Source organism: Poecilia reticulata, linkage group LG16 (genome assembly GCF_000633615.1).
Source record: "Poecilia reticulata strain Guanapo linkage group LG16, Guppy_female_1.0+MT, whole genome shotgun sequence".
In the NCBI taxonomy this organism is placed as follows: Eukaryota; Metazoa; Chordata; class Actinopteri; order Cyprinodontiformes; family Poeciliidae; genus Poecilia; species Poecilia reticulata.
Genome location: NC_024346.1, coordinates 5,761,674 through 5,783,568, shown reverse-complemented (window position 1 = coordinate 5,783,568; position 21,895 = coordinate 5,761,674). Strand labels below are relative to the sequence as shown.

The following is a 21,895-nucleotide window of genomic DNA, read 5'->3' as shown; positions in this document are numbered from 1 at the left end:
TATATTTTCTTTTTCATTTCCCCTTACACATGAGTTTCCGTCAAGAAAAATAGATATTTTGCTTTGATTTGTTTTGCTTCTCCCTTTTCTGCTCGCTGATTTTCCATTTGCTGTATTTGCCGTTTTATTTGCTGGCTGTATTTCTGCTGCATCGTTATGTTAATGAGGTTGGGCTGCCTTCCATGTCCAGCTCTTCTACTATTGGTCAATAAACAGGAAAGAGAACGATCCGTGTGCAGATCGATTGTGAATGCCTGCGCTTCACAGTGACGTCAGACAATGGCCGCCATAACTCGGAGGTGCATCTTTACTTCCGGTGTGATTTTGCCTCGGGAAACCTGACTGAAAAAGTCACGAATACTCATTATCTTAAGGATACAATAAAAGGTAAGGTTAATAACAGCATTTAAGTGTTGGATAGCTGTTATTACTCATTGTCAATTCACCATTCTCTCTCTCTGTATAAAATAAACAGCCTCCGATCGGAGAGTAAACCAGCTAGCAGTAGCTTTAGCCACAGTTAAGAAAAATATACACCGCTCTGTCAGTGCTGTAACGTTTAGAGATTCACTTTATTTATCAACTTTAATAATACAGCATTTAAGTGTTAGATAACCGTCATTACTCATCGATAATCCACCATTCTCTGATTGTGTATATAATAAGCATCCTTTAATATCTATATCTATCTATAGCAGCGTCTTCCTCCTCATGTCTTGATCGTAGCAGGAGTTTAACTTCTCAGGACGTGATGGAGCAGCGGGTGTTTGGCATAACTTAAGTTTTGGACTTGTGGCTACAGGTAATGTTGCTACTTAGCGGGTAGTGAAACTAGCGTAAGTGAGGAGGTTTAATACGATCATGCATTTTACATGAGGGGTGGCGACCCCAGTCTATACTATAAATATCTGATTAAGATTAGAGCCTAAATACGTTCTATTTCCAAAACAGAAAGGCTACGTAATGTTAGCCAGCTAACAAATTACTATTGCTATCCTAGCATATCAACTAACAGCTAGAAAAAATCAAAACACGTACCTTCGTAGTCAAACTGGTATCATTCAGCGAGGAATTTGTCCAGTTTAGATTATGTTGATGAAGAAAAATTGTTTACAAATAGTGATATATCTTTAAATCATATTAGTGGCAGCAGCTTTAGAGTCCAGAAACAGCGTTAACTACTTCAGGACTGTTGAACTGAAGCCGAAAGCACCAAATAGGCAGGCATTCACAATCGATCTGCACGCGGATCGTTCTCTTTCCTGTTTATTGACCAATAGTAGAAGAGCTGGACTTAGAAGTCAGCCCAACCTCATTAACATAACGATGCAGCAGAAATACCGCGAGCAAATAAAACGGCAAATAATACAGCAAACGGAAAAACAGCAAGCAGAAAAGGGAGAAGCAAAACAAACAACAAAAAGTCAAAGCAAAATATATTTTTATTGACGGAAACTCGTGTAAGGGGAAATGAAAAAGAAAATATATATTTATGCTTTTATTTCTTATCAAAATATATATTTATTCTTTTATGTATTTATTGTTTTATTTATTATTATGTAGGTATATATTTATTCTTGTATTTATATATTTCTACATTTATTTTTATATTTATTCTTTTATTTATATATTTCTACATTTATTTTTAGATTTATTTTATTTGTTATGTTGGATAATTATTTATTATTTTATTGATATGTTCTTTTATTTATATATGTCGGATATATATTATTTTATTTATATATTTATTCTTTTATTTATTATTATGTCAGTTTTGGTCCTCCATATAGGACCAAAACTACATATCAGGAAAACATGTAATTGAGATATGACTATTGAACATGACGACTGATTCATCCTGACTATTTTTCTGTTTCCCAATAACTATATTAACCAGCCTCTCTTTGGTAGCTTCAGCATCTAAACCATTAAAAATATACAACATTTTTGGCTATTAGTCTCCCCAACAAGTGAAAAATTATCATGCAGAATTTGAAAGCCTGACACTTGAAATATAACAGCTGATCAAATATGGCGCCCCAGCAGTCGTCTATGTTTGTGATATTGACACACTGACATCATGATGACAGACAAATTATTCTCTCTACGCACCTTTTCAACAATATTGACCAATTCTCTACACTAGTCAGTGAAGAGATTAGTGTAGATACGCTAGACGTATCCTGACGTCTAGCGAATAAACGTTATTCCTTGTACCAAACATGGTCATTACATTTTTTGCACAAAATAATTCTTAGAAAATAAGTCTTTAGTCTGGTCAGTTCTGTCTATTTTGAGCTGTTTCAGTGCGTCTTGTCACTTTAAATCCAAATAAGTTGCTTCTGGCCACGTCCCCAACTCAACATTTACACTCACACGTAAAAATGTCTACAAACAAATGCCCAACTGTACAACCGTACATATTTGAAGAGCAGAAATGGAGCCTCCTGCGCAACCAACGAGAATGCAGCAAGTGGTTTCCGATTGGCAAGTCAACAATGAAACACTTGTCTTTTCCAGCAGCCATTGTACAGAGCATACAGCAGTAAATCCAGCTGACCAAACGTGCTGGAGCTCAGTTTGGGTTGCTAGGTGACAGGCAGGGCTTTGCTGGGGTTGCTAGGAAACGGCGAATGTGACTCAACAGTTGTGAGGTTTTTGAAACTGCTCATTTTCCAGACATTAAAAATAATGTATCGCAAAAAAAAAAAATTAAATGTAAGAACTTGGGATGTTTTTAGAAGCAGCTGTGATCAAATGGATGAATAAAAATGTGCAAAAAGTGAATTTAGATCCCCGTTAAATGACTCTATATATAACAGCATGTCTTTTTCTTGCCCCCTATTCACGTTAATACAATGTGAATCAAGAATAAACGGATCAGACCAGACAGGCTGAAACAGACAGACGGACAGGGCAGATTTTATCATTTTGGTGTCAAGACAAATATAATTTTAATCCTTGTACTTCACAATACAATAATTTTTATAATGAATGCACAGTGTTATGATTGTAAGAGTCCAAACTACATTGAATAAATAATGCAAAGTGGGAAAGAACTGCAACATGTGTTATTTTAAAAAGAAAACAACAAATGTTTGATTTTGATCCGTTCACCTCTGGAAAATCCCTGTGCAGGCAGCGAGTCCAGAACAACATCTAAGATATAAGAGCAGTACAACACCGGGGAAATGTAATTACAGGAAGTGCTGACACAGAAATCCTTGCACCATATAGGAACTGGATCTGGACGGATTTTAGGATATATATGTGTTGCATATAAAATACCCACCTAAAGCAGACGAGTTGATTTCACAGAGTGATCACAAAAATGACTTATCTCTCTCCTTTAGCACGTCAAAATGTTCTCATGTTGCAATAGCCCTGAAATGATCAGTGCTTCTTTTCTTTGTTTGAAGCTGAGCTTTATAAAGTATTTGGCTGCTGCTCAACGACGATAACAAATGAACACTTTGTGCGCGATGAGGTTATTTAAGCCGTCTCCCTCAGAGCCAGCGAATGTGGCTGCTGTCTCTGTAATTTCTGCCAGCATCCAGGAGTTTCACCATATGGACGCATTTAGGTTCACACCTTTGAACAATACAGAACTAGGCTTTCCAGAAGCCAAACCTGCCCCCAAAAAAGAAAATCAGTGATGAAAAATAGCATTTTACTCCCAAATCTGGGGTGCAGATGCTTTCAAAACAACCTGGGTGTGTTGTAAAAAGCTTCTTTAACAACACAGGCTGAGGCATCGCTCATAAAATAAGCTAACAGAGACGACTGGCTGTTTTTAGCAGCAGAACGTTCGTTTGCAACTCCGGGAATTGCGCCTCCGTCTGCCGAACCGCCTCGTGTCACTCTGGGGACCGAGAATAAGGAGAACGAAGCGAGAAGAAGAGAAAGTAAGAGAGGAAAAGCTGAGAAACGGTGAAGGATGGAGCGACTTGACAAGAGAAGGAGGATGTTTTACCCATAATAACCTCCTCTCATTCATTATGTACAGATACATGCGCTCCTCTGTGCAGGCAGCCAGGCGGATTATAAACGGATTGTAGTCTGGTTATATAAGAGACATGCAGCAATTTTAATAAATTCTGATTACAGAAGGATCAGTGCTAACCTCAGCTTCTGTTCAGGTTTCTGAAAGTTACGAGTCACGAAGAAACGCCGATGTGGGAGATCGATTTACTCCGAATTACAAAGACTTCCAGGAATTATTTAGTTTTAGGTAAATTAAATAGAAATATTCAGATTTCTTTTACTGAAATTAATTAACTTTAAGCACAGGTTTTTAAAATTTATTATAGAGCAGAAGTTTGACATTTGGTACTGTTTATATTGTAGTAATGTTATGACTTTGTACAGTGAAATGGAGACTTTTGATTAAATGTTTTATATTAAACTGCTTTATTAACCATCTTAAGCTAAATTGTCTTTCATTAATGTTTTTACATGATGTCCTTGTTTTAAATAAACTACTAATCTAAGCTAAACCACAGTGAAAAACAGTCAAGTTTCTTAATTAATCTCAACTTTAATATTTCTAGCTGAGTGGCTCTAAAATTAAGATTTATTTAAAACCTATATTTTAAAAGCACCAACAGTATTCAAGCTAAACTCTTCAGGGTGTTTTGTTGCAACAACAGAAATGAACGTAAAGTGGAAGGAAAATTATCTAAATTTATTTTGTCCACACCTGAATATCAGATGGGGGGAAAATTAAAAACAGTTTCATTATTTACTGATTGCAAACTGTATTCGTCAACGTTTACCTCTGTGAATGGTTTGCATTGAATTGTTTTAGCATGCATCTCCTGAAACAGGCTGTCTGGCTCTTCACCTGTGATGTTGTAGAAGTAGTTGAAGCAGTTGAGGTTCAGACTGCACGGCTCTCTGTCGGACAACTCCGGGCACTGCCGGCCCACGCCGGGGTACCGCAGGGCGTACGCCGTCCGCACGTGGCTGTTGTTCCTGGTGCAGGGCTGAAACGCACGGAAACGTAAAATGATGAAACAGAGAGCAACAACAAGCCAAAAGAAATCCAGTTGAGTCGCATCAGCGGCGACTTTAAATACACGATGTCCGAGCAGTCTTCCGAACTCATTAGGGCACATTTGGGTCAACCGTCAGGAGCTCCTTATTAGCGTGTCTAAGCGTAAAGAAAGTCCATGAAACCGCCAATTTTGACCCTCTCTCCCCGTTCCAGGATGTGGAATTTGATTTTTTTTCCAGCGAGAATCACAGGGAAGCTGAGAAAGAGATTCTGCTCGGCCGGCGACCCATCAGATTCTCCGGGTTTGAAGAACGGAGAACAGTGGGAGAAAATGACAGCCTTCTGAACGGCTCCATTGCTGAAACGATGAATAAAACATGTGCGAAGCCCCGCTGGCGCCACTGCAGACTCCATGTCGAGAAGGGAATTGTGGGAAAATGGGGAGTCTTTTTGAGGGGGAAAGAATTGGTTGTGATTAACAACGGCCTGGTGAAACCAGTGAAGAGGATATTCTGACACCTGACTTAGTGAAATATTAGAGAAACTAATGCATATCTGAAATAAGTCTGAGTAATTTAAGTTAACGGCTGCATCAGTCACCATTTCCTTTACGGAGGGCCATCATCAAAAACATCAACACACATCATATTTGTTGGTTGTTATGGCTCTAAATCAACTCTAAACTGCTGGGCTTATAGTCTTGATTTAAAGGAACTCCACGTTTCAGCTGTTTTGCAGTTTTCTTGAAGTTTGTTCCAAATTTGTGCTGCATAGAAGCTGAATGCTGCTCCTCCATGATCTCTGCTTTGTTTCTTTCTGCTTATTTCAATAAAGCCCTCTAACTGCAAATTTGAGCAAAAGTAGTTTCTAAACAGAATAAATTATTTAACATATCTGTGGCAGTCTGCCAAACCAGGCGCATTATTCCCAGCTTACATATGCAGGTGTGTGTGCATCATTAAATGCGAGCTGGAGACCTGCTCCGACGTTGTGAGTCTTTATCATAAATCATCGCCGTCCCCTGCTGAACGCGCGGTGAGCACAGTGTAATATAGGTGATGTATAAGCCACTTTGTCTTGCTTCCCCAGTTCATGGATCTACTTTATTCCTCCTCCGTGTACCAGAAATAACCTGTTGACAAAGATTCACACACTGCTCACGATAATACAGTGCAGCTAAGCTTTGTGTCCTCTCGGCCTGAGGGAAAATACTCGTGACAAGAAAAAGATACCAAGATAAATCTCAGCGGGTTTCTCAGGAGTCGGAGCCTCCGCTAGCGAAGAGTTTAGGGTTGGGAATCGAGAACCGGTTCTCAGGAGTTCAAATACCTGGAATCGTTTTTGGATCCAAGATGGCGTCGCGGCACAAACGCTCCAAAACATATTTATATTTAACAAGGAGAGACGGTTGTAACTTTAATCTGAACTTTAATCACAATTAACTGAGGCGGGAAGAGCACACAAATATTTTACTAATGTAAGCGTAGCATTACTTTAACATATTTTTACTCAAGTAAAAGTAAAAGAGAGCCGCTTGTAGCTTATTTTTATATTAACATATTTGCATGTTTGGTTTTATTTATTTATATTCAGTCATAWTGAATTACTTACATTACTCTTAGATTTATACATATTTTATAAATTTTATCTCTTTTGGTTGTATTTGTGTTAATATTTAACACCTTAGATGGAGCAATTCCACCATGGAGCTCAATAAAGTCTATTATTCCAAGAAATTACTCAAGTAAGAGTCAAAAAGTATTTGGTAAAAAGTTTACTCAAGTAACTGATCAAACTATCATTTAGTATTTAAAAATTACATCATCAGATGGAGCAAAATATAAAGTGGAAAATTTGGTATTTTAAGGAAGAAATTACAAGAATTCATATAAGTAACAAAAAATAAAATCTGACAAAAGGCTTGTTTGTTTCCAAATCAGTTTCTTTCAATAAAAAACGTATGAAACTTTAACAGGAACTGCAGGTGTGTGTCTGTGTTTGCAGGATTTTAGGTTAAAACATGTTTGTTTTTCATTCAGTGGGTAGAAGATCCAGAAATTTTACTCAAGTAAGAGAAGAAGTACTTTATAATAAAATTACTCAAGTAAAAGTAAAAAGTATAGCACAGTAAAAAATATTTAAAGTGTTTTTTTTTTTTTCCAAAAAAAGTTACTCAAGTAAATGTAATTGTAAATGTAACGAGTTAGTACCAAACTCTGCCTAAAACGTCCTCAATGCAACTGATTGGAACAATGTAAAGTTCGTTTACTTAGTAACCGTTGCTTAGTAACTGTGGAAACTCTCAAGGGGGCGGAGCTTCCAGCTTCACTTCCTGGTTATTGTGTTAACGTTAGCACCATACTGTATAAATAATCTCCAACATTTCAAGGCATATTCAATAAATTAGAATACATTTTATGACAAGGCTCATTTCCTATATTTCATGTTCATTCACAGAGGGACTCGAGTTTTAATTTTGTCTGAATCAAATACAACATGGTTAATATTTTTTAATTAGAGTTTATTTCCTAAATCAATGGGAATCTATAAGGACTCCATAAATTCTTATCCTTTCCGAGATGCCGCCCTGCGTCCGTCGCTAGCGGAGACGCCGCCCTGCCTCCGTCGCTAGCGGAGACGCCGCCCTGCCTCCGTCGCTAGCGGAGACGCCGCCCTGCCTCCGTCGCTAGCGGRGACGCMGCCCTGCCTCCGTCGCTAGCGGAGACGCCGCTCTGCGCTGGGTTTGCTCACCATGCTGCAGCGGCTCCAGGTGCCCCAGTCGTTCAGGACGCAGTCCTCCGGACACGGCAGCCGGCTCTCCCTGGCTCCCAGCGGCATCTCCTCCGGGTCGCACAGGTAATCCTCCACGGCCTCGGACGGGCCGTCCACCGTGTTCAGCATGCACCTGGAAACCAGCTCAACCCGTCAGGAAACCTTCTTTATTCCATCAGGACAGTAAACGCTAAACCTGGCAACTAAATACCAGTTTGTGTTTTTAAAATCATATATCTATCTGGTTTAAAATATTATTGTGCATATTGTGTTTTTTTATGGAGTATATGAAACTTTTTAAATGACTACTTGTTCTTACTTATTGTTATGTGATGTTAAGTTTTTAGTTTCACTGGGGAAAATGTGAAACTTCATTTTTATTTCTGGTACAATAAATAAATTTGATTAAAAAAAATGTGTACTCAAGTAAGAGTAGAACTACGTCAACATATTTTTACTGAAAGTAAAAACGTAAAAAGAAATTACTCGAGTAAAAAATAATTAGGTAAAATGTAATATAACTTAACAAAACATCAATCATTTAATACTTAAAAATTAAATATTAATTCTACAATTAATTTATTTAAACATTAAATTATTTTAATGATTTTTAATGATTGATTTTAATACATTTTGATCCGTTATGTTTTGACGGATCAAAATATAACCTTTTGTTATTTTGGTAATCTAAGGAACAAAATGAAAATAATTCACATAAACAACATGATTACAAAATAACAAAATCAGGAAAAAGAAAAAAATTCCAAATATGAAACCTTAACAGAAGCTGCAGGTGTGAGTCTGGTGATTTATTGGTTAAAACATGTTTGTTTTTCATTCAGTGGGTAGAAAATCCAGAAATTTTCCTGAAGTATTATGAAAAATTACTTAATTATTATTATTAAAATTACTTAAGTACAAAGTAATTTTTTTCCCAAAAAGTTACACAAATGAAAATGTAACTAGTTACAACCAAACCCTGATTTTTATTTTTTCATCGTTTTATTTGCTGCAGATACCTGACTTTCCGGGTCTGGACTCCCTCCCCACAGTTCTCCTTCAGATCCACGTTGCTGACTTTCCAAACGCTCCACGGCTCGGCGACCCAGACGTACTGACTGCAGTCGCTCTGACATGGCACCACCTCATACACCTGAGAGCCAGGAAAACCTTTTACACCTTCATGCTGTTTAAAAAAGACCTGAGGGTAAAAACTGGACTTTATTATTTCTTTACACAGTTTGGTCTGGAGCGTGGCAGATCTGTCTAACACACAATGATAATTTGAATCAACTTTCTGAGATTAAGCTCCACCAACAGATTATTTATCCGGCTGGGGTGATTTAACACCTTGAAATTGGGTCTCTGTCTCTTTAAGAAGCTCCTGCTATTTGTGAAACTCCGCCTTCAGGAAGTCATCACAACATGGCTGCTGTATTAACCCTTAAAAGACGTTTTTTGAGAAGCAGCTCATGTAATGAGCTCAGAAGATGAGCAGATCCACCAGGTGTTTGCTGATTGCTGCTGGCTAGTCTGAAGGAGCAGGAGAGGGCAGCTCTGAGAGGTGGAAGCGTGGAATCTGCAGCTCTGAGGAGGAGCTGCGTCTCGGAGGCGGGGCTAGGTTCAATCAGGCGTTTTGGATGGCTGAATGGTTGCCATGGAGATTAAAGGATTTCTCAAACATGGATGAAAGAATCAAAGCAAAAAGCTCCAGGTCTGTTTTTATGAGGGAATAACATTATAACCTGATGTAAAGTTCAAAAAAGTCAACTAGTTTACATAATATGGCCCCTATTAATGTAAAACATACATATTTTTTGTATAGTTTTGGCTTAATTACCTCTGAGTATGTTTTTCTTTCAGCAATTTGCCTTTCATTTGAGTCTGTTAACGATTAATCGATTACTAAATTAGTTGACGATTAATCAGGATTAAGCTGATTAATCTGTCAGGAACCCACTGATGTAGGTTTACATGCGAGACACACGGCGAACAGAGCTGCTCTTACCTGGGCCTGAGGCAGGAAGTCACGTCCGACGGAGTTGTTGTGGATTAAGAAGAGACAGATGGATTAATGAGAGCGAGCTAACAGCTCATAAAGCGCAAGAAGCCATGATTAATGCAACATTTCAGAGGACATAATCAGAAAAGCTCTTGGCATAAATACCGAGGCAAACTAAACAGACAAGCTGCGAGGACGGGATCAACACGGCTCTGGCAAGCAGAGTTTTAATGTGTTTTATTTTTACAAATTTGAGGAATTCATAAGGGAACTCCATTAATGGAGCGTTAATATGCTACGCTTTCAGGGGATTCACAAAAATGGCAACAACTCAAATGAGATTCACCTTCCAGCAGAGGCACCCAAAAACTATACTCAAGTAAAACGTATCTATTCAAGAAAGTACTCAAGTCAGAGTAAAAAAGTATTTGGTAAAAAGTCTGAGTAACTGAAGAAATTATCAATTATTTAACATTTAAAAATCAGACAATCAGCTAAAGTTAAGTGGAAATTTTGGTACATAAAGGTAAAAAATGACAATAATCCATACAAGTAAAAAATAACAAATCAGACAAAATACATTTTTTTTCCAAATTAGTTTTTCTCAATAGAAAGTTTCTGAAACTTTAACTGAAACTGCAGGTGTGCGTCTGTGTTTGGTGAATTTTTGGCTAAAACATGTTTGTTTTTCACTCGGTGGGTAGAAAATCCACACATTTTACTCAAGAGCAGAAATACTTCACAATAAAATTTCTCAAGTAAAAGTAAAAAGGTAGTGAAAATACCCCTAAAAGTAACTTTTTTCAAAAAGTTACTGAAGTAGATGCAACTCGTAGCATTTACTGACTCCCTTTCATATTGTAGCACCGTTCAGAAACATTTGGCTTCTTGCGTCTCTGATGGTTTCTGTCCGCGCACCTGGTTGATGTGGTCCAGTTTCGGACACGGCCGGCCTCCGTTGTACGGTTTCTCCCGAAGCCACTTGGAGCGCACTTTCACTCCACTCCCACAGGACTTGCTGCAGCGGGACCAGTTGGACCACTCGCTGAGTTTACAGTCTGATGGGCAGGGGATTATGCACGCCTCCTCGATGTAACCTGACAGGCAGAAACAACATTGGAGGGGCTTTAATTATTCGGCAAGTGGAGGCTCATCGCTTTTCTTTTTTAACAACTAGCTGCCAATTTTAGAAATTATTTCAGTCTGACCTCAAATCCGCACAAACAGCATGCTCTAGATTATTAATAATTAAAAGAAAGATGAAGTGAAGTTAGTAAGGCTTTTTGTGACAAACATCCAACAAGTTGTTAGTTGTAAAACATCCTGTAGCAACAAATAAACATGAATGTTTTTAACATATTTTATTGTTTTAAGGGTTTTGCGTATATCTAATAGTGCTGACTGGGACATGCTAATGACAATCTCTTTCAGTCAGTCTGTTTGTGTAGAAAGCTACCTATCTAGTTTGTTAGCTTTATAGCTATCTACCTTTCTAGATAGCTAGCTATCCGAGCTAGGATATCCTTGCTAGGGTAGCTAGGATAGGTATCCTAGTAACCTATCTAGATAGTTAACTTTCTATCTAGGTCAAACCTAATTATCAAGCTTACTTTCTAAAAAAAAAAAAATCTGTCTCAATGCAAAGTTGAAAATGTCTGCAACTTTTCCTAGTGAGAAAACTGACAGAATGTTTTCTTTTCAGATTTCGGTTGCACCTGCTGCTGCTGCTGAAATCAAAACAAAAAGAGCAAAGGTGTGCTAGGTTTTTCACACGTAGCTGCCAGTTTCTGGCTTCAACTAATAAAGACAGTGTGGCATGTGTTTCGTATTTTTCTATTATTTTAGAAAACTGGTAAAGATTAGATCACTTTTACCAAGTCTTGTATTTTCTTTGTACCGTGACTTTAAATCAAATCCATCCGTTTGAACTATTAACCTGAGCTCCGCGTTTTAATCTAAATCCGCACTCCGACTTTCAGTCGGTAAAATAAAACTGCACTCAGAGGCCCAATTTATCATCAGTTACGTAAGTGTAACATTTCACTAAAGCAGTTGTTGTGTCTGGGAGAAAGCCTCATTATTTTAATCCACTGTTGGCGAGTTCACTGGGTTACAACACAGTTAATAGGTGCTGCTGTTTTTTGGAGCTTTTTCCACCCGCAGGCTTCAATTTTCTTTTGTTTCCACCAGGAAGGACTTCAGAGAAATTTCCAAAAACAAATTATTCCCCTGAACCTTTAAACTTGTGCGTCACGTCTCTGAAAATCCGTTTAGTGAGGAGACAATAATGCAGTTTTAGCTTATGCAACGGGCCCCTAATTTGGTTTGGTTTCATTAGGAAACTGATTATGTGAAGTGAGCAGGAAAATCCTGTCCGTGTCTTTGTGTTCATCTACTTCCTTGGTTTATTATTTCTTGACAGATAAATAAAATAATTCTCTGTAACTTATGACAATTGGATCCTGGTTGATGTATTTGTAAGCCGTCTATTTTTCCAATTTTCTTCATAAATAGTGTCATGTTTTTCCACACAAACATCTCATTCTCAACTAATAATTTAAGAATATTTCTCAGTAATTATGACATAAACATGTTTGGATAAAACACTCATGCATAACTCATTTTAGATTTCTGAAAAAAATAATTGGACCAACAAAATAAAGCAAGAAATGCAGAATTTTTTATTTTTCCCCATTTGATAATCTGAACAGGTTTCTTGCATTTATCACACCCGTCTCATTAAAACATACGGCCATCAACATGTCCGACTGTGGAGATGGAAAATAAAAGAGCGGCATTGCTAATTGCTGTGAATTTTCTGAACAAGCTTCCATTTGTGTCCCGGCAGGCCAACAAGCGTCTCACTACATCTGTCTTTTGACAGAGAGAGCGTCATTTATGTGCCTTCTGCAGTACAAACCGTACCTGAGCTGTAAAGAGCGACTTTCAGGCCACCAAACCACAACTTTCAGTTTATAGAGGGCTTCCTGCATCTCGGAAGGCGCTGGAAAGCGCACTGTAAATTACACCTGCAGGTGGCTTAAAAGACCCAGAATTAAGGTTTTGTTACGTCCCTGTCAAAGTCTGGGCTTAAATCTGATGGAGCTGTTTTGGAATTAGCCTAAAGTAGACATTAATGATGGAAAACCATCAGATGCAGCCGAATTAAAACAATTCTGTAAAAGAAGAGTGGAGGGAAATTTCTCAAAAACAATGCAAAGCTATCATTGCCAGTTAAGCAAATCAAAACATCTTTTGAAAACCAACTCTAATGGGGAGTTACTCCGCGTTAGCACGAGGGCTATCACTAGCATGGAGAGTGACCAGTATGTTGACACTACCAGTAGGATGCGGGTCATCATTAGCATGTTACTCCACTCAGTATGCTAAACATGGCAAATGTATCAAAAATGAGCTAAAATACATATTTTAGCTGTTAGTCTAACATTAGTGTAAAAACTATCACTAGCATGTAGAGTGACTAGCATGTTGTCATTTGGGTTGTCGCTAATATTGACTTTCTCCATTCAGTATGCAAACAGTGTATGAGCTACATTAGCTGAAATGCTAAGGTTAGTGTACATACTCAGGTTTTCTTTGCTTGACATAATTAGTTTGATGATCTAAAACATTAAAATATGACAGAACGTAGAAGAAGTCTGAAGGTTTTCTTGCAGCACTGCCTGTTTTATGTCCACCTCAATGTTTCCAAATCCACTTCAGCACCGCTCACACTGCTGAGTTCAGCATGAACTCCATCTCGGCTCCTTCACCTCTGACCTTTAAGCACTTAAACACAGCCGCTTTATATCACCGACTCTGTCACTTGGAAGCTCAGGCCGTGCGAGTCCTGCAGCAGCTGAGCTTGCACTTCACTTTAACTGTAACTGATGTGGCGCCCGGCGTCCACTGAGGTTTTAGTCTCAGTCCAGGCAGGACTTTACTTTGGATGTCTTTGAAATCAATTTGCAGTCTGACACAAGTCCCAGGTGCACATGTCACACGGCTGCAGCAAACTTTCCTAACTGTCAGGAAACCAATTTTACCTGATAATGAGAGCAGCGCTTCCTGCCAATAGTCTTAAATGCTTTAATGGCATTCAGGATATGAGGAAGTGCCTTCAGGAAAGGAAAAGCTTTGTAGGAACAGCAAGAATCGCCTCCATTTTATACTGAGTTACATAGATAGTTTTACAACAGTAACATGTTGGAAATTTAAACACTGCTAATAATGCCCCAAAAATGAATATTTTAAATATTTCTAAAAAGTCTTTAGCCTCCTTGGTATTTATTCTGGCCCTTCGGCTAAAATTGGTCCAAAAAACCAATAAAGCAGAACGGAAACTGATTGATTATTTAACACTGTTGACCCAATTATTACTGAACGGACTAAAGAATCACAAAGTCTCCAAAGTGAGAATATGATTTTTCTGTCCTTCCAGTAAAAAAAAAAAAAAAAAACAGGTAAGTTTGGTTTATGAGACGGAATGAATACTTGGAAAAGTTTAATTTCTAAAATAACAGACATTTTAAGTAAAATTTTGTTGGACTCGTCCAGAAAACTGAAAAGTAGTCGTCTTTCTGCAGGTGGATTTCTTCATTCTGCTCTACTATGTTTGTCTTACTGGCAAACGACGGCCAATAAGACAAACATTTAGTTTATTACTGTTGGTTTAACAAACTCTGGTGACCTCTGAGTTACTCAAAGAGACTCAAAACTTGGCTTAAATGAAAGCCAAGAGGGTTTAAGATGATACATTATAGATTTCTAATAAATATCCATACCAGGAGCCTGAACCGGACATACATCAATCTCAGAGAACAGAAATTGTCCAAAGGGGTTGTCAACTCCATGGACTTCATGAAATAAATGCATCTAGATATAATGTATCCAAGGGAACCAGCACTTTTTCATCAATACTGAATTAATTATTCACTTAAAATAAGCTCCAATATCTTGCTTAAAAGTTATTTTTGTCTCATTTCAAGTGTAAAATTTTATTGGCACTACAAACTCAACTAAATGACTTGGTATGATTTTGTATTTTTGAAGTTCTTGAATGGTTGCATTGCCAATGTAAAGATTTTATTGTTATTTTGTCCCTCACTCTGAAATATTTATTCACTCTCCAGAACGCGACGTCCCAAACCTTGGATCAGCCGTTCTCGCACTTTCCCTTTTTCTGTTTTTGTCTGGTGGAATAAAGAGATCAGAGTCTCACAGTTTGCCTGATCTGGATCACAGCCGGCAGCATCGTGTCAGCCGCCGCGTCGAGGAGGGACCGCTCCTTTCTTCTTCTTCTTCTTCCATCAAGTTTTCAAGTGGCGGCGGCTGAGATGGAGGGAGCGGCAGAACGAATGACGAATAAAAGAGATTTAATGATAGCTTTGAGACTCACACGAGCGAACGCTTGCTCAACATGGTTTGGTTATTGTGAGCATCTCAAGGAACATTTCGTTGTCGCCGACTGTAATTACGTCCTGAAATAAACGCACTAACCGGGAGCCGCGCAGGTGTAAACATGCAGAGCAGCGTCCTGACGACGATGAGCTGCCGGCACACCCACGCTCAGATTAACCATCTCAATCCGTGGCTCACACGGGGAAACTAAAACCCTGTTTATATATGCACAGCGCTGATGCGTTCGTTCAGCCGTCTTCCCATTTCACACCAATTTTTCCGGCGCGATTCGGAGGCGAACATCTTCGCTTGAAGTCTCTGGATCCGAGATAAGGCCGCCATACAAGAGGACACAAGCGCTTCTGTCAGAAGAAGAAGCCTGCAAATTCTGAAATTTAGGACTTAAAGTAAGTCCCTGCTCATGTGAGCGTGCGGCTTTAAGTCCACAAACAAACGTCTCGCTCTAGATGAATGTCAGAGAAAAGGGATTCTGCAGTGTTGGGTTGTGCTATAATAAATTTCACACCTTGAACTGAGAAGTGAAGGAAGAAAAGGAGTAAATTCAGATTTGATTTATGATTTATGTCACAGTACAGCTCAGGATTTTAATGCAGAATTGTTTATGACACGCCGAAGATGTTGAAAATGGGATAAATTCTTCAATTAGTCGAGGTAAACATGAACTTTACTTAAATATGCTAACTGAGCCCTCAGATCAGTTTATATCAATCATTTAAATCAAATGTCAAAATACTGGTTTTGCTTAAATGTCATTTAGTGAAACATTTCCACCAAACACATCAATCTGAAGCGTAAAGAATAACTTATTATGTCGATAAATGGGGTGATTTTGGGGTGGAGTTGCTGTTTCTTCTTCATGTGAATCAGCCGGATGTTAAAAATGTTCATCTGTGGAAAAAAATAATTTTTTTGTGCTGAAGAAAAGCTGGACGACTTCATGGGAGTGAATTTAAACCAATCAGTAGCCAGAGTGAAAACTCCTCAGATTTGGATTCTGATGATCAGAACCGTCATGGCCGACAAGGCGACCGACGCGCAGAACCACCAAGTTTAGAGGTACAATAAAAACACCAGAGTGTTTTTTATATTCTGTGTTACATTTTTTTTTCTAATTTTTGTTTTTTTGTAGAAAACTTTACCACAAACACTTTATTTAACGTTAGTGTAAAAAGGCGTTAGTTCTCCTTTCAGGCGAAGGTTTCCAGCCTCGGTGTCTTTTATTACCTCTGATCCAACAGACAGACAAAACTCAGCAACGTTTCTAAATACAAATTTAAAAAGTCAGTTAAAGCAGCTACTTTCTGTTTCAATGCAATATTTGCACTGAAATGGGAGATTTTTTTCCCCATTAGGTCACAAACTAACATTTTGAATATTTCTAAATATTTTAAATTTAACAATAGAAATAACTATAAAAAAATATCTAAGCCAATTTCCAAAAGAGTTTGTCATTTTCTTTCAAACTTAACCAGCGTATCACCTTCTGGTGTTTTTAATAAACTTTGACATCTGTTAAGGATTTTTGACAAGTTTCATAAATTAAAAGTATTTGGCCAAACTTTTTTTATCTTATGAACTTAGAAAGACATTTTAGATGTTTATTTTTTTTCAAACAAGCTAATTCATCGTGTCTTCACTTTGATTTTTCCCATGACTTTACTAAAAGAGAAAAAATAAATAAAATTGATAAAGACTGACTGACATCTTTGAATGAGATTTATATGACATATTCTGGAAAGATGTTGGGTTCAAGAGAAGAAAACAAAACCAAGAACATTTGTTTTTCTTACCTCTTGTAATATATAAAGTATGTTTCAACATTTCTTTAATCTATAAAAGATTTAAGTTAATGAGAAACATCAACATGTCGACATAAAGTGAAGGCTGAAGATCCGAAATGATGAAACATTTTTACCATTTAGAAAAAGTCCTGATGCAATCAGCCAGGAGCATCTAAATAACCTAAAATGTTATTGAAATGTTAATTTATTCCAGTAATTCATCTTAAAAAGTGAAACTTGCATATTGGATAGATTCATTACACACAGAGCGAAACTAAAACTTTTAATTTTAACGAATATTTTAAATGTTTAGTGTAGAAATGGTCAAATTCAGACCAGGTTGCTTTAGAAACAAACATTTACGAGACAGTTGCTCCAATCCTTAATTATTAATATCCATCCATCCATCCATTTTCTTACACCCTTGTCCCTCAGTGGGGTCGGGAGGGTTGCTGGTGCCTCTCCAGCTAACGTTCCGGGCGAGAGGCGGGGTCACCCTGGACAGGTCGCCAGTCTGTCGCAGGGCAACACAGAGACACACAGGACAMACAACCATGCACACACACACTCACACCTAGGGACAATTTGGAGAGGCCAATTAACCTGACAGTCATGTTTTTGGACTGTGGGAGGAAACCGGAGTACCTGGAGAAAACCCACGCATGCACAGGGAGAACATGCAAACTCCATGCAGAAAGACCGGGGCCGGGAATTGAACCCAGAACCTTCTTGCTGCAAGGCAACAGCTCTACCAACTGCGCCACTGTGCAGCCCTAATTATTAATATTATTTCATAAATTTACTTGACTGAGACCCCAAACTCCAACTAGCCTTCATCAGATCTTCATATTCAGAAAATAAAATACCTTAAAATACGAGTATCCCTTATAAAAAAAACCAACAAACAACAAAAAGCATAACCCATCCATCATCACTTATCCCTGGCTAACTCCAAACAATCAGACAAATGAAGCAGAGTAAACAACACTCAATAAGAGAGGGGAGCAGTAAAGCTGCAAACATTTTCCCTGTGAGGAAAAGCCTGTGGTGCCGATATTCACTCCTGTTATTAGAGACCAGAGACGCTTCAGGCTTACAGTGAAACACCAGCAGCTTCTGGTAGCTTCCAGCTACGACACATGAGCATCAAACATTAGATTAACTCAAATTAAAAACAACCTTCTTTGTATTTTTAGCAACACTACAATAAGTGACACAAGTGGTATTTTGGGCTTTACATACAGAATAAAAGAAGAACAAACACTTGAGTTTAATAAGTTTCAATTAGTCCAGGCAACGTGAGGCTTATTGAGCCAACAATGGATCGAAAAACTGTAATGTTGGTTATGTTACGTTGCAGTGAGCAGCTAGGAAAAGCTGTGATATTTGGGTTTTTGCCCAGTTGGACGGGTTGAGAGAAAACCTAAACAACAACAAGTGAAAACAAGAGAAACTTCTGCTGCCTTAGGAGTGAGTTTTTTTTAAAGGAGGTATCGATCGGAAAGCGGAGAAGAGCAAAGAAAAGAGGTTCTGTGTCGAGTGAGTTGCTGACTGTCGGGTCGGCTTGTGTTGAGAATGCAAAGGAAGTGACACTCGCAGTTTGTAAGTCTATTCAACACAAAGCAAGTTTTAGAAAGTCAGGAGTGAGTCTGTATTTCTGACACCAGAGGGAGTTTTACTACACAGACCAGCGGGGTCCACTTTTTTTTGCTATGTCGGCAAAAATCGTCAAGTCAAAAGTACTTACAGGCCAGAAAATACAGAAAACGTGTAAAACCACAAAAAATTACAGGATGTTTTCTCCACTGCTCAACAATAAACAAAGCACACAAAAACTCTATTAATTTTGTTATTTATTATAGGAAAGGGAAGTTTAAGATCCACAAAGTTTCTCAGTTTCCAAATTCTTTAGGGCTCAGATGAAAATATTAAGAGAAACATTCTGGCTATTTCAAGAGATAAAAACTGTATTTGTGTCACTGTCTCTTTAAAAATGCCAGCTTCTTCTCTCTTTAAATGTTTTTTACTCCACAACTAATGGAAAGGTCCAATCTAATTAGTAAATCCCTCTGATAAATCCTTCTAAACCAGAAGATGGAAAAATTAAGGTTCTTAAGTTAATATGTAATAATTTTAGAAGGATCCCTGCAGAGTTTAGTTTGTAGCAGTGGGGGTTAACGTAGCTGCATGAATGTAAATAAATGTGGAGCACTTGATTGACGTCTTCAGTCAGAGGCTTCTTCAGATTTGCTGTAATACAGACTGCTACGAGACATCTCTCCTGCCAACAGGCATCACCATCTGAACTCTGAACAATCTGAATTAATGAGTTACAGCGACATTTAATTTGTTTGAATCTGAATGTAGACTGGCTGGTTGACCTTTCATGACCTCTGGAAACATTTATTAATATCTTTAAAAAGCTAGCAGCACAAACAATTTGATCTTTTTTTTGCTGCACAGATGCTTGATACTGATGTTGTTGAATTAGAAGAAGGTGGGCGGCCATCTTGACTCAGGTCTGATTTATCGTTGCACCCCAATCATAATGCCAGGTTCATGCCTGGCAGAGAGTTTTCTGCTTAATCGCCCAAAGCTAGTGGTGTTGACTTTAAATTTCTCTGACTAATTACTGCACAGCCTCTCATTTAACTGGACTGATGAACTGAAGTGACTCACCGTGGCTGTTGCAGCGCGAGGTCTCCACCAGCCGGCTGTCCTGGTCGTAGCACACCATGGCCTGGTAGCGGTAGCCCTGTCCGCACTCCTTGACGTCTCCCTGGACCTTCATCGCCGCGGTCCCGTCTGCCCTCCCCCCCTCTGGCAGGATGCAGTCAGACCACTTCCCCACCGGCTGGGCGTTGTATTTATCGCAGGGACAGTACTGCGTCTCGCTCAGAGGGTACATCTGCGTGTTTTTGCACTTGTCCTTTTTTTTGCTTCTCCCTGAAGAGTGAAGAGGGGCAAGAGATTAGCAAAAAACATATTAAAGTATTTGCTAACGTCAGTGTGTCTTGGTTTAGGCTCCAGTATTAGATTATAAAACAATAAGGAAGACATTAAAGGAGAAATATTCAGCAAAATTTACATTTTGCACACTTTTGTACTTCCATTTGGGTCTCAGCTGCTTCCAAAAACAAAGTGCTTATAAAAACCCACACAGCCGTTTTTTGGCAATAAGTTAATGAAAATGACCCGTTTCTAAAAACGGCAGAATGTAACCGTAGCCCGTTGCCTATGGTAACGGGCTCGTCTTACTATTACCGAGCTAATGGTAAGCCGAGCCCGTTACCGAGCCACCATAGCAACCTAATTCCCTCTGGATTGAATGTCCCTTTGGGATTGATAAATATTTTTGAACTTGAATTTGAAGCTGAGCTCCAGGACTCTCAGTCAGATGGTTTTACAATGGCTGCTGGAAAAGACGATGTTTGGCTGTTGACACATTATCTAAGAATGGTTTTGTGCGAAAAAAAGACAAGACAAAGAAGAGCTGGAAGCAGATCGCACATGAACTGAAACAACCTGATGTTTGTCGTTAGTTTAAATTCCTCCGTTCAGAGAAACTTTCTCACTCCAGCAGTCCATCATTAAGCAGCCATTTCACATGCAAATGAGGAGATGATTTGCTTTTTGACAACCTGAAATACCTTTACTGGCTTTGTTTTGGGGTTTTTTTTCTTCTTAGAAAATCATTTTCATGTTTTCGCCTTGTTTATTTCCCCATCCGGAACAAAGTTGCTCCTTAATTGCATCGAAGCTGTATGCTGTAATTTGTCTGGAAACATCGCAACGACTGACAGGCAGGAGAAAAGCATACATTATGTTCCACATAATGATATTTTTTTCCTTTTGCCACCCACTTTATCAGTTGACTGCGACACGGTTCTGGGGAATTTGAAAAGATGAGGTTATATGAAATTCAATCTTGAACCAAAACCTGAAGGTTAATATTGAGTCTCAATGTTTTCCAAGTAATACAAGTTGTAGGTTTTGTAGAAAACGCAGAGGCTCCTAATCTGATTTCACAATGTTTTTATTTTCTGTTTGATCTCACAGATTGTCCAGCTCACAGCAAGTAGAAACTCTACAAAATGAGAATTAAAGAATTAAATGGTGAATTAAATACATGGGGAGAATTTTGAGCACAGACAAGCATCATGAGTGACATTATTACTCCTGATCCACCTGCTGTTTCTATGTCCTCAAACTGTCAATATTTTTGTTCTTTGTTCGTGAAATCAGATATGTGAGAAATGAAAACTCTCCTATTATTGCTGTCCATCTGCTTATGAAAGAAAACAATTTAAACTTTTCTCTCTTTGGGAGTCATCAACCTCTCCAAGTTCCTGTTTGCTGCCAAGTAAAGGTTGTGGATCAGCAAACCATCCTTGACCAGTTTTACTCAGGGTTTTTGTTCCCATTAAAAGGCTTTCCTGACAGTCTCTAACAACGTTCTGATGCAGACTGATTCAGCTAAATGTTTGGTGATGCTTATTCTGGCCATAACCTCGTCTTTAGACGCAGTCCACTGTTAGATCCGTTTGATAGGTTAATATCCGCTTTGAAGAGGCTCTCTTCATATTTGTCTGTCAGATAATTTTTTGAAGCTACATCATTTGGAGCTACATCTCCCCCTTGTCTGTTTCAATTTAGGGAACTACAAGGTCCCAGTTTGTGGCCTCTGTAGTTAATAAGCTGACCTATTATGAAACATTTTGCATGTTTTTGTTCTTCCATTTCAGTCTCTGCTGCTTCTAAAAACAACACAAGAGATTAAAAAAAGACTCGAAAATCAAGTTAGTTAATGAGCCGTTTCAAAAACCCTCAGAATGTAACATCACAAAACAGCAGGCACTGCCCATTACCTAGCAATCCCAGTGAAGCCCAGCACGTTACCTAGCAACCCCAGTGAAGCCCAGC

General features: G+C 38.5%; 1 protein-coding gene across 8 annotated transcripts in view; it reads right to left on the bottom strand.

The window, feature by feature from the left end:
* Positions 1–21,895, bottom strand: part of thsd7ab (thrombospondin, type I, domain containing 7Ab) — a 224,881-nt gene that overhangs the window by 35,591 nt on the left and 167,395 nt on the right. For all 8 annotated transcript variants that reach the window (XR_535685.1, XM_008430970.2, XM_008430964.1 and 5 more), the window contains 6 exons: positions 19,652–19,918; positions 10,689–10,867; positions 9,777–9,782; positions 8,788–8,921; positions 7,748–7,901; positions 4,844–4,985 (listed from right to left, as the gene is read on the bottom strand). Coding sequence is in view for 7 of the 8 variants with exons in the window: in XM_008430970.2 (XP_008429192.1) it covers positions 4,844–4,985; positions 7,748–7,901; positions 8,788–8,921; positions 9,777–9,782; positions 10,689–10,867; positions 19,652–19,918 (882 nt within the window). In the remaining variant the exon portion in view is untranslated. The remainder of the gene's footprint in view (positions 1–4,843; positions 4,986–7,747; positions 7,902–8,787; positions 8,922–9,776; positions 9,783–10,688; positions 10,868–19,651; positions 19,919–21,895) is intronic.